General features: G+C 41.4%; 2 protein-coding genes across 4 annotated transcripts; one reads left to right on the top strand and one right to left on the bottom strand.

Moving 5' to 3' along the window:
* The first annotated feature begins 1507 nt into the window (after nt 1–1507).
* LOC125894539 (amphoterin-induced protein 1-like) lies at nt 1508–7576 on the top strand. 3 transcript variants are annotated; one of them, XM_049586017.1, is made up of 3 exons: nt 1508–1692; nt 1925–2009; nt 2689–7576. In XM_049586017.1, exon 3 carries the CDS (start codon nt 2747–2749, stop codon nt 4283–4285), a length of 1539 nt encoding a protein of 512 aa, XP_049441974.1. In that variant the 5' UTR covers nt 1508–1692; nt 1925–2009; nt 2689–2746; the 3' UTR covers nt 4286–7576. The 3 variants fall into 3 exon arrangements, with proteins under 3 accessions (XP_049441974.1, XP_049441966.1, XP_049441983.1); XM_049586026.1 differs by lacking the exon at nt 1508–1692 and adding an exon at nt 1782–1819; XM_049586009.1 differs by lacking the exon at nt 1925–2009.
* Nucleotides 7577–9938: 2362 nt separating this feature from the next.
* On the bottom strand, nt 9939–15942 carry LOC125888010 (pepsin A-like). The gene is made up of 9 exons (XM_049575172.1): nt 15877–15942; nt 13453–13603; nt 13250–13367; nt 12957–13075; nt 11428–11624; nt 11221–11337; nt 10979–11123; nt 10792–10890; nt 9939–10405 (listed from the first exon to the last, which is right to left on the bottom strand). The coding sequence occupies exons 1-9, from the start codon at nt 15933–15935 to the stop codon at nt 10280–10282; spliced, it is 1131 nt and encodes a 376-aa protein (XP_049431129.1). The 5' UTR covers nt 15936–15942; the 3' UTR covers nt 9939–10279.
* Between the last annotated feature and the right edge of the window lie 333 nt (nt 15943–16275).

Genomic DNA, 16275 nt, shown 5'->3' with positions numbered 1-16275 from the left:
TTTTGCTCCCAGCTGACGTCACGGCGTCCCTTCTGTGTGTGCTCTCTGCACTCATCACATGACAATGATTTTATACTGCACACGGCGCTCTCATTGTTTGCTTCCCCCCCACCATCACCTCCCACCTTTGGCACCCATAGCAACCAGACCATTTCATGTTCACATCCCTTTTTATGTGAGGGTGTCTCTGTGAGGTGACCTTGCTCTCAGAAGATTGACAACAAGGAGTTTAATTTGGAGCTGTACCTCAGCTGGATGGTCATCATTTGTCATGTTAACGGCAGCATCACCGCCCTTTTTACCTTCTTAAGCTTCAGACTCTCATCACAGTTCCAGTGTGTTCTGACCATTTTCTGCCCAAAATGTAGGCCTTCTGTTAGTCCTATTTTACTGTCTTATCTTGGGCTGTTGTGTCACAATCCACTGTTAAAGCAGCTATAATTGAAATTTTTATAATCAAATGATTTATATCTGCAGCTCCCCTCGGCTATATGAAACTTTACAGTGAGGTAAAGCTCAGTATTTAGCTGTCCAGGTGCACCTTTACTGTCTTGCTTCACTCTCACCGATCTCATAGCGTCGTTTTCAGACGCAGCAGGCTGCTGTTTTCCGCAAAAAAGCTCTGATGAACCCACAGCACGCTACCTGCTCAGCTCCAACCAGCAGACAGACACAGTTAGAGACTAGCTGGTGAACACAGTGGAGCATTTAGGACTCAAACATGTGCTCCATAACTGCTGGATGTGAGAGTCTGACAAGTCTGAACTAAGATAAATGCTACGGCTTCATGTTTAAATCTTAGTAACGTAATATGATGACAATATGAAAAGGTGTTTTATCTAGTTCCCAGGACAGGACTCTGAAAGCTGTTTATGATACTGTGACCACATGCTGATATTGATCCCTCACACGCTGCTGCATGCACATCACGTCCTGTGCTAAACACTGCTGCAGCTGCAGTTCTCTCTCTCTCTCACACACACACACACACACACACACACACACACACACACACACACGCAGAGGAGCGTTTGCCCTGTCCTTCACCAGATTAATAAGACAAACCAGAGGGAAGGACTTCATCATCAAAGACATCATTGCACTGAATGAGCCACTGCAAGGTGAAAAATCCCAGCATCCCCGAGGACATCTTTTCTGTTTGAGGAGAAATGCATCATGATAATGGACAATATAAAAATGTAATGAGCACTGGGGGAAAGAAAGGACAATGGATGACAATCTGAAGCTCACCTCAAAGCCTGTCCATTCCCCCAGATGTTTATCACACTGCATGACAATCAGGACGTTTAATAAAGGATTTTAACACTGTGGCTGGTGTCACACACATGATCTGATGTTGTTACAGCTGTCAGCTTAATAGTAGAGCACTTCACCCTCTGAGGATGAAGTCACACAGGGAGAGACAGAGGGGGAGAGGGAGAGGAAATGTGACACACCCCCTGCTCTGCTGTTTGCTCCCCTCAGATCAACTATCAGATGGCTGGGTTTCCTCATCAGTGCGGACTGCAGACAGGCTTTTCCGGTCATTCCGTGCGTCCCGATGATCGCTGTTGCTGCTGCTGCTGCTGTGATGAAGAGGATGAGACTGTCTTGTGGCGGATCATCTGACAGACCGGACTGCTGAAGGCTCCCACTCGTTTCTCCTCGGATCTTATTAGACACCGGCGAAAGGTAAAAGCACCGGCGGGGACACTTGAGTCTGCCGGGACAAATGTCTGTGAGACAGAGAGGACTGCTGATGATTGTCGGAGTAGGGGGAGGAGGATGATAATAAACAACTGTATGTTAATAATTTAGGGTGTGTATTTTTAATTCTAATTAACATGAGAATGTAATTCATAAATTGCGATATGACGACATTTTTTGCTGACCCGCCATCACCCATAACTTTATGACCATCTAGAGACCTGGCTGCTGCAGTGCACCCCAGGGTGCATTAGAGCTGTGGTTCCCAACCTTTTTCCTTAAGGGACCCCTTTTCTATCGAGGTGAGATTTATTATGGATGTTACATTAAATGCAGAACAATGATAATAAATGTACAAAATCCAAAAAGTGGACACAATAACTGCATGAGGTTTGCGTAAAATGAGAGATTTGGATTAATTTTGATCCGATTATTTCCTGTCAGTTTTGCATCAGAGGTGAGTTTTTCTATATTTTTTAGGAACTTTTTGTACAATTCTCGATCTGTATTATTAATGTTTCCATATAAGCCTGATTTTATGTTTTGTTTTGTTTTGTTTTTTGACAAATGTCATGTTTTCCTTCTCCCTGACTTTAAATTTTGGCCATTGCTCTATTCGCTCTTTGATTGTTTTAACTGTGTACATTTCTAAGGCAGGAGGCTCTGTGAATATAGCTTGTGTTCAGGTCTTCACTTTCAAATATTTGCCCTCATCTTGTGAGATGATTTTTAAGCTTATATCTTCAATAACAATTACAATTCCATTTAGTTTTCTTTGCAGAAATTGACGAAATGCTGACATATAGGTCCACTGTATATTTTTTTTTTAAAAAAAAGCATTTCTTACTCCCTGTAAAATCAAGAAGGCCACGTGACCCTCTCTGAGTGCATTAGAGCACGAGATGCTGGGAGTATAATGACGTCTTTTATTTGGAAGCTCAGTAAGACTGTGCTGATTTATTGATGTCATTGTCCACACAGCTTCATGAGTCTCCACCTTGAAGACTAGAACACATCCAGACTGCTGTAGTGTCCTGACATGATGGGGGGGTCACTCTGGATTTCCCATGGTGCCTCTGAAGCGGTGTTTAGAGGAAGGAGCTTCATCACTGTTCTACCTCTGGCCTTATTGTTGCCAACAGTGAGAGTCAGTGCACAGTTCATAGCAAGTCCTCTGGACTGCCAAAAGACCTGTGTGTGTGCCAGCAACATCGTCAGCTGTTCCAAGATTAATCTAACCAACGTCCCCATCGCTCTTCCACCATATACAGCTGTTTTGGACCTGAGCTTTAACGACATCACCAAGCTACGTGCTGAGTGGACCCCTGCCGCTCTTACCCGACTACACACCCTGTTGCTCAGCCATAACGGCCTCACCTTTCTCTCCTCTGAGGCGTTTGTTTATGTGACAAAGCTGCGTTACCTGGACCTTTCCTCTAATGGGCTCCGCCTGCTGGATGAGTTCATTTTTGAGCCGCTGGAGCACCTGGAGGTGCTGCTGCTTTATAACAACCGCATCTCTCAGATAGACCGCTCTGCCTTCTCTGGCCTCGTCAACCTGCAGAGGCTCTACCTTAGCCAGAACATGATCACACGCTTCCCCTTGGAGCTGGTGAGGGAGCGGAGCCGGCTTGAAACTCTTAGACTGCTGGATGTGTCCTCCAACCGAATCAAAGCCCTGCCACTCCATGAGCTTCAGGCTCTGCCCGCCTGGATCAAGAATGGCCTGTACTTCCACAACAACTCACTGCCCTGCAGCTGTGAGGTGCATGAAATGGTGGCACGCTGGCACCTCAAGGAGCTCAGCTCTGTCATGGACTTCAAGGACAGCCACACTTGTGTGTTACCAGGCCCACAGAAAGAGAGAATGGCTATACTGGACCTGGACAAGGTCTATTTGAACTGCAGTGAGGTGAAAATTTTGGACAAAGAAGCCTATCTGGAGCAGTTCCTGGTACTGGACTGTGACACCAGGCAGAAGGACATGAAAAAGTGTTGGGTGCTGCCTGGAAACATCCCAGTGTCTCCACTAGACAAGACATTTGTGGTGCGTCCTGATGACAGCCTTCAGATTGGCCCTCTGAAGGCAGAGGACTCGGGGGTCTACACCTGCTATGCCAACAGTGACTCCCTCAATGAGACAATATATGTTACTGTAATGGTGTTTAATTCCACCAAGAGTGGTGGACTGGAGAACCTAAAGACGGCCTACACCACCCTTGTAGCATGTCTGATCAGTATAGTTATGATTCTCATCTACCTCTACCTCACACCCTGCCAATGCGCTTGTTGTCCAGGTCAGGGCCTGACAAAAAGCGACGCTGGAGACAGCCTCCACTCCTCGACCGTTAGCATCTCTCAGGCACACGAAGAGATGGGGCAAGAACAAGTGGAAGGCGGAGGCTTCGCCTACAGACATGCGGCCTTCCTGCAACACAAGGAGCAGCTGGAGCAGAACGGGAGGTTGAACCCAATAGGTGAGGAAGATGAGGAGTGGCAGGGGGATAACACGGAGAGAAGGAGGTCTAACGCAGAGTCTGTCAGCTCTGTGTGTTCCGATACCCCCATGGTGGTGTAACAGTCAGTGCATGGCCTGCAGGATTAGATAGTGATAGCTCGACTCACGTGGATGCACCACAGGGATTTCTATGCTTTGAACATGCAAGATTCAGAAGGTAAAGCATTAGTGGGCTCTCACAGCTGGCGGCACTGTTACAGTAGCGTGTACAGTGAGTAGATAAAAAATAAAATAGAGCAACGTCTTGATTAAAAATCACCCCAAAACATGTCGAGAAATGTGGTTAAAATGAATTGTGAGCTAATATATTTTGATGAATGCATTTATTCTATGACTTTACTTAATTTGTCTTTTTAAAAATGCTTTTAATGCTCCTATTAATTCAATAATTTCACTATTACTGCACATTATTGGCTGGATCTGCAAAAATAACTGCTATGCAAGTAAGAACATACAAATTTAAAATATATTTTTAGCTTTTTTTTATGGAAGTCCCTAAAAAAATTAAGACATACTAACTCCTAGCACTAATTACTCAGAGACAACAAACAGCATGAATGCCGCTTGCATCTAAACATCCTGAGACCGCACTTTAAATAAAAGTTATCCAGCTTTTTTATGCAGTCGGGATGAAGGCACTACAAAGATTCAAGTTTCAGTGATGTTGGACAAACGTTGGTGCTTGAAAGAGAAGCTACTTTTTATGCAGAGCTTGCAGAGCTCACCTAATTATCACTGCGAGATGTTTAATATTAATGCCGTGTTTTACATTCCTGTTTGGTTTTGTCGGCCTTTAGAGGACACAATACTGTAAGGATTACTCTTATGCAATTTTATCCTTTCATGTTATTTTAGATTTGAGGGTGATTTATGCTCAGTTAATAATATATGTGTTTGCAGTAAGTGACCTTCTGTTGAAGTGTTTTTTTAAATACTGCTTGGTATGCAAGTCTATTTTAAGTCATGTTTGCTTCAGCGTAATTACAGAATCATTAAACCAGCCTGTTGTAATACATCGTACTTTTACTGTAATTCACTTTACTCAGAAATCATAATTTCTATTAAATTTTGTTTGATTTGTTTCTCCATAACAAGACACACATCATGACAAAAGGTTTTCACTGGAGGACATCCAGTGTGGTGGCAGTTATTAAAGGTATACTATGCAGGGATTTACCAAACAGACCTATACAAAAGTAATCCCTCTCAGACATCACATATGACCTATACGAGATGTGTGGTGGTGTTTTTTTCTGCAGAGACTCTGCCCTCTGACTTATTTTGCTGTGTTCAGGACGTCTCTGGACACAGCATGCAGGTGAGGTCAGGACGTTTTACAAGGTATAAATCAGGTGCCAGACTGTGAGCAGCACACATTAAAGAGGAAGCTACAAAAATATCAGGACCAGGGCCAATAAAATGCAAATATTGTGAGTCAAAACACCAACCAAAGTGGATCTGGGGTTGGTTCTTTGTTTCTCTTTTGCTGGCGATACTGTTGCTGTAGTGGCATTCCCTCTGAATATCAAAAACGCCACAAATGAGCTGTCGGCAGAGTAACTTAAGTCTGACAGCTTAAAATGTTTACTTACAAAGTTGAAATTACACTTAGTCACACAGTAGAAAAACTACGTGCTCCCTTGCCCTCCACATGATGTAAATTACAAAATTAAAGGGAGCGTCGCCATCAAAATCAACATACATGTATTTTAGTCTTTTGACATTTTTATACAATGTCTGGAAACAAATTCGGCATGATATTTAAATTAACTTATATTATATTTACACAGTGTGGCTCCTATAGTTGCTGACAATTCCTGCATAGTATACCTTTAATGTAACACCGATCACATACACATTGTACATATAACTGACTGATGTCTAGTCTTTACATAAACATAAATACATCTACTGACTATTAACAGATAGTACATGATATATTGGTTTAAGATGAGCCAGTTTCCACCCAGTAATTGAACTGCATGGTACATTTTCAGCTGATACTGCAGAAAATATTGAAAACAGAAACACCTTTTTAGTAAGAATAAGTTCCAGTATCTGTGTTTGACACAGACATTGATCTCCTTATTGCAGCATGTCTGCGTATTCTAAATACTTTATGCCTTATATGCATTCATGCCATTTTTAAACAGACAGATATATCACAGCTGACAGCTCCCTGTCGTCAGTGTAGCCACTGCAGGTTTCAGCCTCAGTTATTCAGTTTGAACTGTTTAGAAAGGGTTAATCATGTTCAAAAACACTATAAAGCCATTTCTAGTGTAGACTGGCTACATGACAGCGTGGTCAAACTCCTAAAATAAAATACCTACTATATGCAGTAAAACAATATGCTCGGTGTCAGACTCAGTCTGCTAACATAAATGTACATCCTGTCACATTGGGCCGTTAATAGCAGCCAGGAAGCATCGCCCCGAGGGAAACAACTGAGAGCAAGTACCATCCTCTGAATGCTTCTGGGCATTAGAGCCCAACCCTCAACAAATCAGCAAATGCCAGCCAGCAGTCTCATAAACACAGTCAGAAATAGCAGCTAGTAGTGCAGCCAGCAAACAGGCCGCCTGACGCTGATGAAATGTAAATATAGAAGTAGCTGTTTTCAACAAGTCTTAATTTCAGTGACATCGCTGGAATACCTTCAAATTGTTGATTTTAGAAGCTTGCAAATGCTGTTGTTCAGGCACACGAGGACGTGAATCAGAACAAGTTATGTTTTCACAAACTTTAAGTCACTGTCACTGATGAATTATGATCATAGAATATAGTTTAAAGTAATGCTACTATTAATATAAACATAGTTATTCATACTAATAGAATAAAAACAGTGGAGCAAATGAAGAGCAGAACAGATGACACAAGTAGCAATGTACAGTGAATATACTTTTATTCTGAAATAACTACTAACCTGTGACTTTTCATGGTGCTTTTTCAAGATAGTTTAGGTGAATCAACACCTGTGAAAATTCTAGCTCTGAAAATATCCTGTCAGCGTGGTCTAATAGCATTATAACCTAGCTACATCATGAGGAACTCCACTGATGTGTATCTCTCAAAGGGGCACATACTGTCTACTGAATGCTAATGTTGTACATATTGTTTCAAAGTTATAACCAAAGACTCCATGCTGAGAATAAATAGCCTACATGTTCAGTGTTTACAGTCAGCACAGTCATGTTATCATTAGTCTGTTGAAGTTACCTTCTGTATTTCTGTGTTACACCACAAACTTATTATATGCAATCCTGTATAAGGACTTACTGCATTTTATTATTTCCTGTATTGTATCTTGTCTGTTATTGTATTGTTCCTGTATTTCATAAACTGCAAAAATAAGGCAACAAAGAGTGAATGTTGTGTGTTGTATTCCTGTAAGGTGAATGCACTGAATCTACCAAACAGAGCTGCAGTCACAGAACGTTTAATGATAAAGTTAAAGGAGTAGTTCAACATTTTGGGAAGTACGCTGATTTGCTTTCTTGTCCAGAGTTAGATGAGGAGATTGATGCCACTATCGATTAAAGGATAGTTCGGCTTTGTTGAAGTGGGGCTGAATGACGCACTTATCTACAATGTCAGTCGGCACGCTCCCAGTTTGGAGAAGCAGACAGGACTACCACCACATTAGCTAAGCAATGTACTGCTGTGGATGGGACACAGTGAAAGGTCCATAGCGTAGCACATAAAAACAGACAATCGTCTATGTACAAAAATATGATATAATAAATGACATATGTATATAAATAAGACAAGAAATATCCCACACTACATCGTGCAAGTTCATATAAGAAGACATAATTCAATAAACTGCACCCACAAACAAGCTGGAGAGCCAGTGGCCCCACAGTCTCCATGAATGGATGATAACATTTTCTGCGACAGAGAGCCTGCACATATATCGATATATATAAGATTTCAAGTAGGCACACCAACATTTACAACCACTTGAAAGTTTAAGAAGCAGTCTCTTTCCATCATTACAGGCCACATTAAGTCTTTGCATATTGCTCCTCCTATAGGAGTGCCACAAGTGGGCAGTATACAGTCAGGTACAAAATGCTCCAAAAAGAGCTATCTTCACATTAACTGACTGCAAGCTGAATTTGCAAGCAAGCATATTAGCTTGCGCATGCAACTTGTCTGTGGATGCCCCTATCATCAGATAAATCATTGGCAATATAATGGCCGTGATACTGAATCTCATCACACACTTTAAGAGCAACACCAAATAAAAAGAAGTCAGGAAATACTAATTTTCTGTCTTCTTTACGTCTAACTATCATAGTGTTGCTCTTATTAGCATTATATTTGATGTCAAAATCTGCACCATAGTTAGAGCAAATCTTTAACAGCTGTTGTGGGCCAGCACTATACAAGCATTTCGTGTGGAAATGGCCTAAGTGTGTGCTATATTGAGAATATTTTCATCGCTTGACCTTGCCCTCAGACAGCTCTTTCTATTGACCATTGAACTTTGGTATTCCTAAGTATAAGTACAAATGTGCCACAAACTGTATTGGGCCACTGGTCAGCTGCTCGGGTCAGACTTTGAGCGGTTTATGTGAGAGTCAACAATCTCTCAGTCTTTCTGCAAGAAGTGACTAAGCATATTTCCCCTCAACTCCAGAGTGTTCCAGATGTGAGATGTGACAGAAGAATGTGATTATGACCTGATCCTGACGTGTGTTTAGACTAAGATCAGGCTCAGTCGGCCAAGTTAGCTGGCTTCAGTTTCTGTGTTACATTAATGACACAGCCTTGCTCACTTGAGGGTGAAACAGGAGACTGCACAGCTCGCTGGTGCGGAAACTGTTCACCCAGGGAGTCTAATTTTTATTGCACCTGTCCCTCAGACTTACTTTCTTCTGGCAACCTTCGGTGTTGCTGCCTTTTCACCCTTATTTGGGTTGTTGATCACAGGATCTCCCCGAGCAGAGCGAGCACTCTGGTGTGTGTTCACTCTCCTCTGCCAGGACAGAACGGTCAGCAGTGTTATATTGACCTCAGACAACCTGATGTTTGACATCAAATTCAGGTTTCAGATTTTATTAAAAAACATCGTCTTTACGTTGTGCAGTTGAAACAATAAGCACTATCTTTATGTGGAACATGTCCTCATGTGATACTGCAGAATCATTATCAGGGGTTAATTTTTTGTGGAGAAGTTGGTCCATCTTTCTGACAGCTGCTGCTGCTGCTGCAGTGTGAAACCTCTGAGGGATGAATGATTGAAGAGGTCTATAGGGATGTCCATGCTCCCTTTGTCAGTCACTGCCGTCTCATGTTACCATGTTCACCCATGATGCATGTGATACCAGCCAGGTGTGTGTTAACAGACTAAACCATTTGGACAATGCACTGCAGCATCACATTCAGAATTTAAAATGACAAATTTTAAATGTAAAAACTGCCTGAATAAAAGTGTCCATAGGAGGCATGAGAGGGTTAATGATCCGTGTGTTGCTGCACGTGTTAATATGGGAAAGAGCTGAATGACGCATCCCCGTAAATCACAGATTATAATTAGAACAAAAGCAGCAGCCTAAAGAAAATCTCAGATCACTGAACATCACAGAAACAGATGGCATGAATGTAAGCCGGCGCCTGTTGACAATGAATGACTGGCGGCCGGTTCTGTGTTTTAGAGACTGAATTCTAAGTAAGATGACTCATCCTCTCCTCAGGCCCCTCCCAGGAGAATCACATGAATCACATGAATGGTGAAGTGGCTGTGTGTGCAGCTCCCTGAGTCCTCTGCCATCTAGTGGCCACCAACACACAGAGCCACACTGGAGTAAAACATTTGGGATGATAACAGAATATTCTAGAGTAACTTTCAGGCATTTGAATCCCTGAATTCTTCCTTTACAACAAAGACATGCTGACTGTAAGATCCGAGAGGTTATATTTTATTAGTTTCATTTATAAATATGAATGCTTTTACAGGACTGTGATTAGAAATATATAACCAGTGACTTTCTCTAGCTGACAGACTTGGGACTCTGACATATCATTATCACTTTAAACTGGCTGTATTCACACAGCCTGAGCGAAGCCCACCCTGTTGTTGTTGATGTCAAAGACGGTGTAGAACTGTCGCATGAAGACCTCACCCAGGATCCACTCGCCGGGAGCAAACCCTGTCCTGCACCCAGACGCAGACTGAGGAGAGAGAGGACAGAGAATATGACCTTGGGTTATACTGTATATATACTAAAACACAGAAATAAATCTGCTCAGCTAATTTGCTTCTGTGTTTTTTTATTAGAGAAAATATGGTACCACTTTCTAATACTGCATACATAAAGACTTTATATGTTACAACTCATTAATTTTGAAGGATGCAATTTTTGGTGCTTGTTCTGTGTTAAACAAGTTGTCTACATATATGAATTATTAAAGCAAACATTGCTACTAACAATGGCTTAAATTATTCATGGCGTATTAGATGCTGTACTAATGTTAATAAAGGCATGACTTGCAACTATTAACTCTTTAATTATGCCTTAGAAAGTGGTACCATGTATCACTGCGCTTAGATGACAAACCTTTATGACGTAGGCTGATGGAGGGAGAGCGAAGCTGTAGCCGTTTATGTTGAACACAATGTCCTGCATGAGCTCTGTGTTACTGCAGCTCACAGTGAACTGAGAGACAAACAAAATGTTAATTGTTTTAAAATCCAGAACAGTTCACTTCACATGTAATATCACACAGAACATTCAACACACTCACATCACCGTACTGATCTGCGAAGGCTCCCAACCAGCCGTTGATGTTGTTGATATCTTTGCTGGGGCCGATGATGAATGAAGTACCAGAGTCCACGACTGCTGCACAGCTGCCAGAGCACGCAACTGTGTTTCCATTGATGGTGATGCTGCAACATGAAGGAGGGGGAGATAAAATGTCATTTGTGAGGTGACTATATTGTTTAAACCCCAACATAGACACGTAACATGAACAGGAAACTACACCTTTGTATCTGGATGTTCCAGTAGTTAGTGGCCTGATACAGAGGGATCCACTTTAAGCTGCCAGTGTAATACGATGAATCCATACCACCCAGAAATAACATGCTGCCCTCTACAGAGCTGGAGGGAAAGGAAAGGGAAATTGAGCACTGCATCATACATAAAAACAACAGTATTGTTTCTCTGTTGGTGACTCACATAAGACCTCACCTGCTCAGGTACATGGAGAACATGTTCTGGGGGATTTTGCCCTGGCTCCACATGTTGTCAAGTAAAGGTGTACCTCCCTCAACTGACAGACCAGGAAAGGCCAGACCAAGAATCCCATCCCAGGGCATAAAGCCCAGGAACTCTGCTTCATTGTCAGTGAGGCCGAAGATCTGATGCTCCACGGAGAGGTCGCTTATCTGAAAAATCACATTTCATGGCTTTTAGGAAGGGCAGATTGTAAAAAGTATTTTAGTATTAAAACTAAAAGTACTTGCTTTGGGAATTATATATTCATTATATATTCAAATCAATGCATAAGTAGCATTCAAGTTGGAGCCAGTATCTACTTTATAGAAGCATGTCAACAATATGTCAGAGGCTTTTATCAATAGGACAGTATTAAGTGTAAAAGGGGGAGAGAAAGAAAGAATGATATGCAGCAGGGGGCCCACAGCTGCTGCAGCAAAGACCTTGCCTTTGTGTATGGGGTACCTGCTCTACCCACTGAGCTGGTGGAGACCCCATTAAAACTAAATATGATGTAGTTCATGATAAAGACAGTTTTCCAGAGACAAAATGAGAGAAGGGAGTTGGACTTCTGTCTGATCTTGCTTTTCTGTGTAATAATGGAGCCTCCAATATTTATTTTAAAGGTCCAGTATGTAGGATTTAGAAGGATATATTGGCAGAAATAAAATGCAATAATCATAACTATGTTTTCATTAGTTCATAATCATCTGTAAGGTTTATATCTACATACGGAGCACATGCTCCTCCACAGATTCCACCATGTTGTTTCTACAGTAGCCTAGAAAAGACAAACCACACACTGGTTCCACACAGAGCCATTCACCTTTTTGCATTTTCATGTCTGCCACTATAGTTCTCCCTCACACTTGGCACACGGGAGAAGTTTTAGTTGGTTGCAACCTGCAACCTAGCCACTAAATCCCACACACAAAACCTTTAATGAAACAATGCGAGAAGTTTGTGTTTCCAAACTGGTCCAACCACAGGGTGCAGATTTCTCCTTAGGCACTTGTTCACGGTCCAAAAAGTTCAATGTATTCAGCGTCGTACTTGCGTTTGGCCATGTCATTGAGCTAGTTTGCTGTCTCTATGGTATAGCTTTCCATTAGTCACTCTCTCTACAGCAGGGAACAGCACTTCAAAGTAAAAGCTCTTTCTCGGAAATTCGTTTTACTTCAAAATAAAGTGTGTTTTCTAACTTTCGGTCCATTCAGAATGGACCTGGGACTCACTGGTCAGGAACAAGGACACACTGCTTTTTTGTTAGGAGTCACAAACCAAAAAGGTTGGATTCCATCTTAAATAATATGCTGTATTCTTTAAGCAGACCATGTGTTTTTGTGTAAAATATAAATCTAAAAAGTAGCTGTCAAGGGAGGGAAAGATATTTCCCTCTGAAATGTGACGAAAAGTATTTATTTAAAAGTTACTTTGCAGCGCAGGTCAGCAGTTGGTGATGGATGCGGTATGAGTGTTTTATGAATATATTTAATCCTCACACGTATGATGTCATAGCCAGTACTCCCTGCTGCAAATCCACTGTTGTATGAGATGTAGAAAGTGTTGGTGGCAGCCTGAAATGTGGAGGATGCTGAACTGCTGAACTTCACGTGTTTGTCTAGTGGCAGTGAGACAGAGAGAGAGAAACCAGAGAGAGCATATTATAACTTTTTGCTTCATACACAAAAACATCTGTTACAAAGACGTAAAACTATACCTACTCGACTGGTGTCCTGTTACATACACGGGATCACCATGTTAAATGATCATGATCTTTTCTCGTTATACTCACCACAAGCAGAGGTGGTGCAGCTGACAGAGGGAACCCACAGGTCGGAGGAGCCGGTGTCAAACAGAACTTTAAAGACCTGAGGTGGAGTCCCGATGCTGATCTCTCCATAGTATGTTGTCTGTGCCCAAATTCATATTATATATTAGTCCATGTATTTCGTGTTCACACAGGGGCAGAGTGTATAGTGATTACATGCTACTCACATCTGGGTCAAAGGTCATGGGCACCACATTCTGCTCGTTCCTGGGGACAAACTTTGCCGCAGGGTTGAATGGAAACTTCCTCCTGTACTCTTCCAACAGGCCTCTCTCCTCCAGCTGCTGCCTGGCCGACTTCCCTCTCATCAGGGGAATCCTGAACACGCAGATTCACAGTTATCTGGACACACACTCACAAGCATTTTTTGGGAATATGTCAGACCTCATAACTTATCCTAAAAAGGAGTTTCAGCCGGGGGGGTAGTTTAGGGAAGTAGAACGAAAAGATAAAGTGCTGTGAAAAGGTCAAGAGCTTGTGTTGATCATAAGTGGCTGGACTAATACAGCGCTTTTATCCAAAGCACTTTATAATTTGCCTCACATACACTGAGAGCAGCATAATTCAGTCACTAATTCAGCATCTATAGACAGACTCAGTCATGTGATTAAAAAAAATCAATTTAAGGCTTGAAGCTTAATCATTTTCATCTTAAGAACTACTGTTAATTCAGTGTGTCTAAAATCATTGAATATCACAATGTTAATATTGCTTTAAGGTGGATTTTCTACTGTTAAGAGTATTACACATCTTTATTTGAGTAACTGGTGTTTTCTTTTCCCTATTAAAACATTTCTGAAACTTTACAATGATCTTAAAACCTTTTCTGAAGACCCTAAAATCATTTGTAGCTGTTGCCATTAAACATCTCTTTGAAGACAACTTGCTACTTAAGCCAGAGCGTTTTATATCTGTTTATTCCACCTTGATTCAGTCCTGACCATCAAGTACCTGCTGCCCTTTTAAAGTGGCTTCTAATGTGTATTGTGTTTTTATGTAAATGTGTGTTAATGTGTCCTGTCTGGATGTGATATAATGTGTGTTAATGCGTCTATTTAATAGCAGATTTTGCACATTCATTCATTTATTTTACATGGCCGCTTTTCCTGTTGGAGGTTGCAGGGGGGCTGGAGCCTATCCTACAGTAGCTGACATCGAGCGAGAGGTGGGTGCCTGACACATAGAGACAGACAACCATTCACACTCACATTCACACCTATGGGCAATTTAGAGTCACCAATTAACCTGCATGTCTTTGGACTGTGGGAGGAAGCCGGAGTACCCGGAGAAAACAAGCTGACATGGGGAGGACATGCGAATTCCATACAGAGGGGCTCCCACACCCCAAGGTTTGAATCCTCCACCCCCAGATTTGAACCAGGAACCCTGTTGCTGTGAGGTGACAATGACAACCACTGCTCACCGTGCCGCCCACACCTTACAAATGCAAAAAGTAGACAAAACTTATTTTCTATTCTGAATTCTTTTTATCAAAGATGTGAGAAAAAACTACAGTTGGAATAAAATTAAGATCAAGATGATGGCACCCAGTGGTGTATGGGAGTTAGGATGGGCCCTGGTGCACATTATTATGATGGTCCCTAGTGCAAGATTTTGCATCTTCACCAGTGGTGTAGTAAATGGTATACTCAGGTATACAGGGTATACCCACTTCTTTTTCTATCCAGTTACAGTATACCTACCTATCAGTTAAAAAGCCATTGTAATATATAGGAGCATATGCCCACTTCCTCATCGGTAACCTATGTACCTTGCAGTACACCCACCTCATCAACTACTGCTACACCACTGATCTCAACCATCTACCACTTCACACTGAACAACATCAACGTTCCTATTACCCAGCAATCGTCAGCGCAAATCTGTATATGACACAAATGCCAAGTAAAACAAGAAAGTATTCATTCAATATTTTAGTTATTTGTGGTTTTAAAATATCTGTAAAGTAAACATAGAACTTAATTGTAGAATACATTGCTACTGACTTTTTTTACACAAAAAAGAAAGAAAAAGAAACCATGATGGAGATGGCTTTGCCTTTATGAGGGCATATACAGCAGCAAGCCCCTTATTAAATTTAACAGGTGTTCTTTGAACATGGGTGTATTTCAATCTGAATGAGTTACAAGAGCCCATTTTCTGGCCAACACGCTGTTGGAGGGCCTGCTTTACAGTCCCATGGGCCCCAGTGCAGCTGCACTACATGCACTGTCTATATATTTACGCCCCTGATGGCACCAAACAACTCAACAAAAAGCTCAATCTGAATAATATTTAATTTCTGAGACAGACCTTTGCAGTGTAATTTTACTTTAATTTCTAGGTTGTCTTAAATTCTTGGCAAAACTCACCAGGATTTCACTATTTTAAATAAATGCTCAAATATTTAAAAAATAAATCTTGGCAAGTATGATCACTCTATCCTCACTCTCTTTAAAATATTACAGCAACTGACAGTAACAAAAAAACAAACAAAAAAAAACAACCCTCAGCAGCCACACTCAAAGCAAAAGCATGTTAAATAACATATTTTTATTTTAATATAAGTGAGTATTTGTCGTATATCTTACCTGACAACTCCCTGTGAGATGGCTAAAAAGGCCAGCAACACAAAGGCAGACTTCATCATTTCAAAAGTGACCCCATACGCATCTCACAGAAGGGCGGCTGGTGTTTTTATAGAGAGGTCGACACAAATCTCTGCTCCTCCTTTTTACATTAACACTCACAGTTTAACAACCGAGCTGATATGAAACCACTTTATAGGGTGTCAAATGACTGAATACAGATAAAGAAAACAGTCCTTTAATCTAATGTCAATCAATTTACATTCAGAACATAGTATAAGTTTACTCACTTATCTAATTACTGTTGGCTTGGACCAGAAATCAGTATTAAAAGTCAACACATCCCCCGCTAACATAAAACAAACTGTCATGTGTTAACAGTGTGTTGAATATAAATTGCTA

Source organism: Epinephelus fuscoguttatus, linkage group LG1 (genome assembly GCF_011397635.1).
Source record: "Epinephelus fuscoguttatus linkage group LG1, E.fuscoguttatus.final_Chr_v1".
In the NCBI taxonomy this organism is placed as follows: Eukaryota; Metazoa; Chordata; class Actinopteri; order Perciformes; family Serranidae; genus Epinephelus; species Epinephelus fuscoguttatus.
This window is presented reverse-complemented; position numbering and strand designations above follow the sequence as displayed.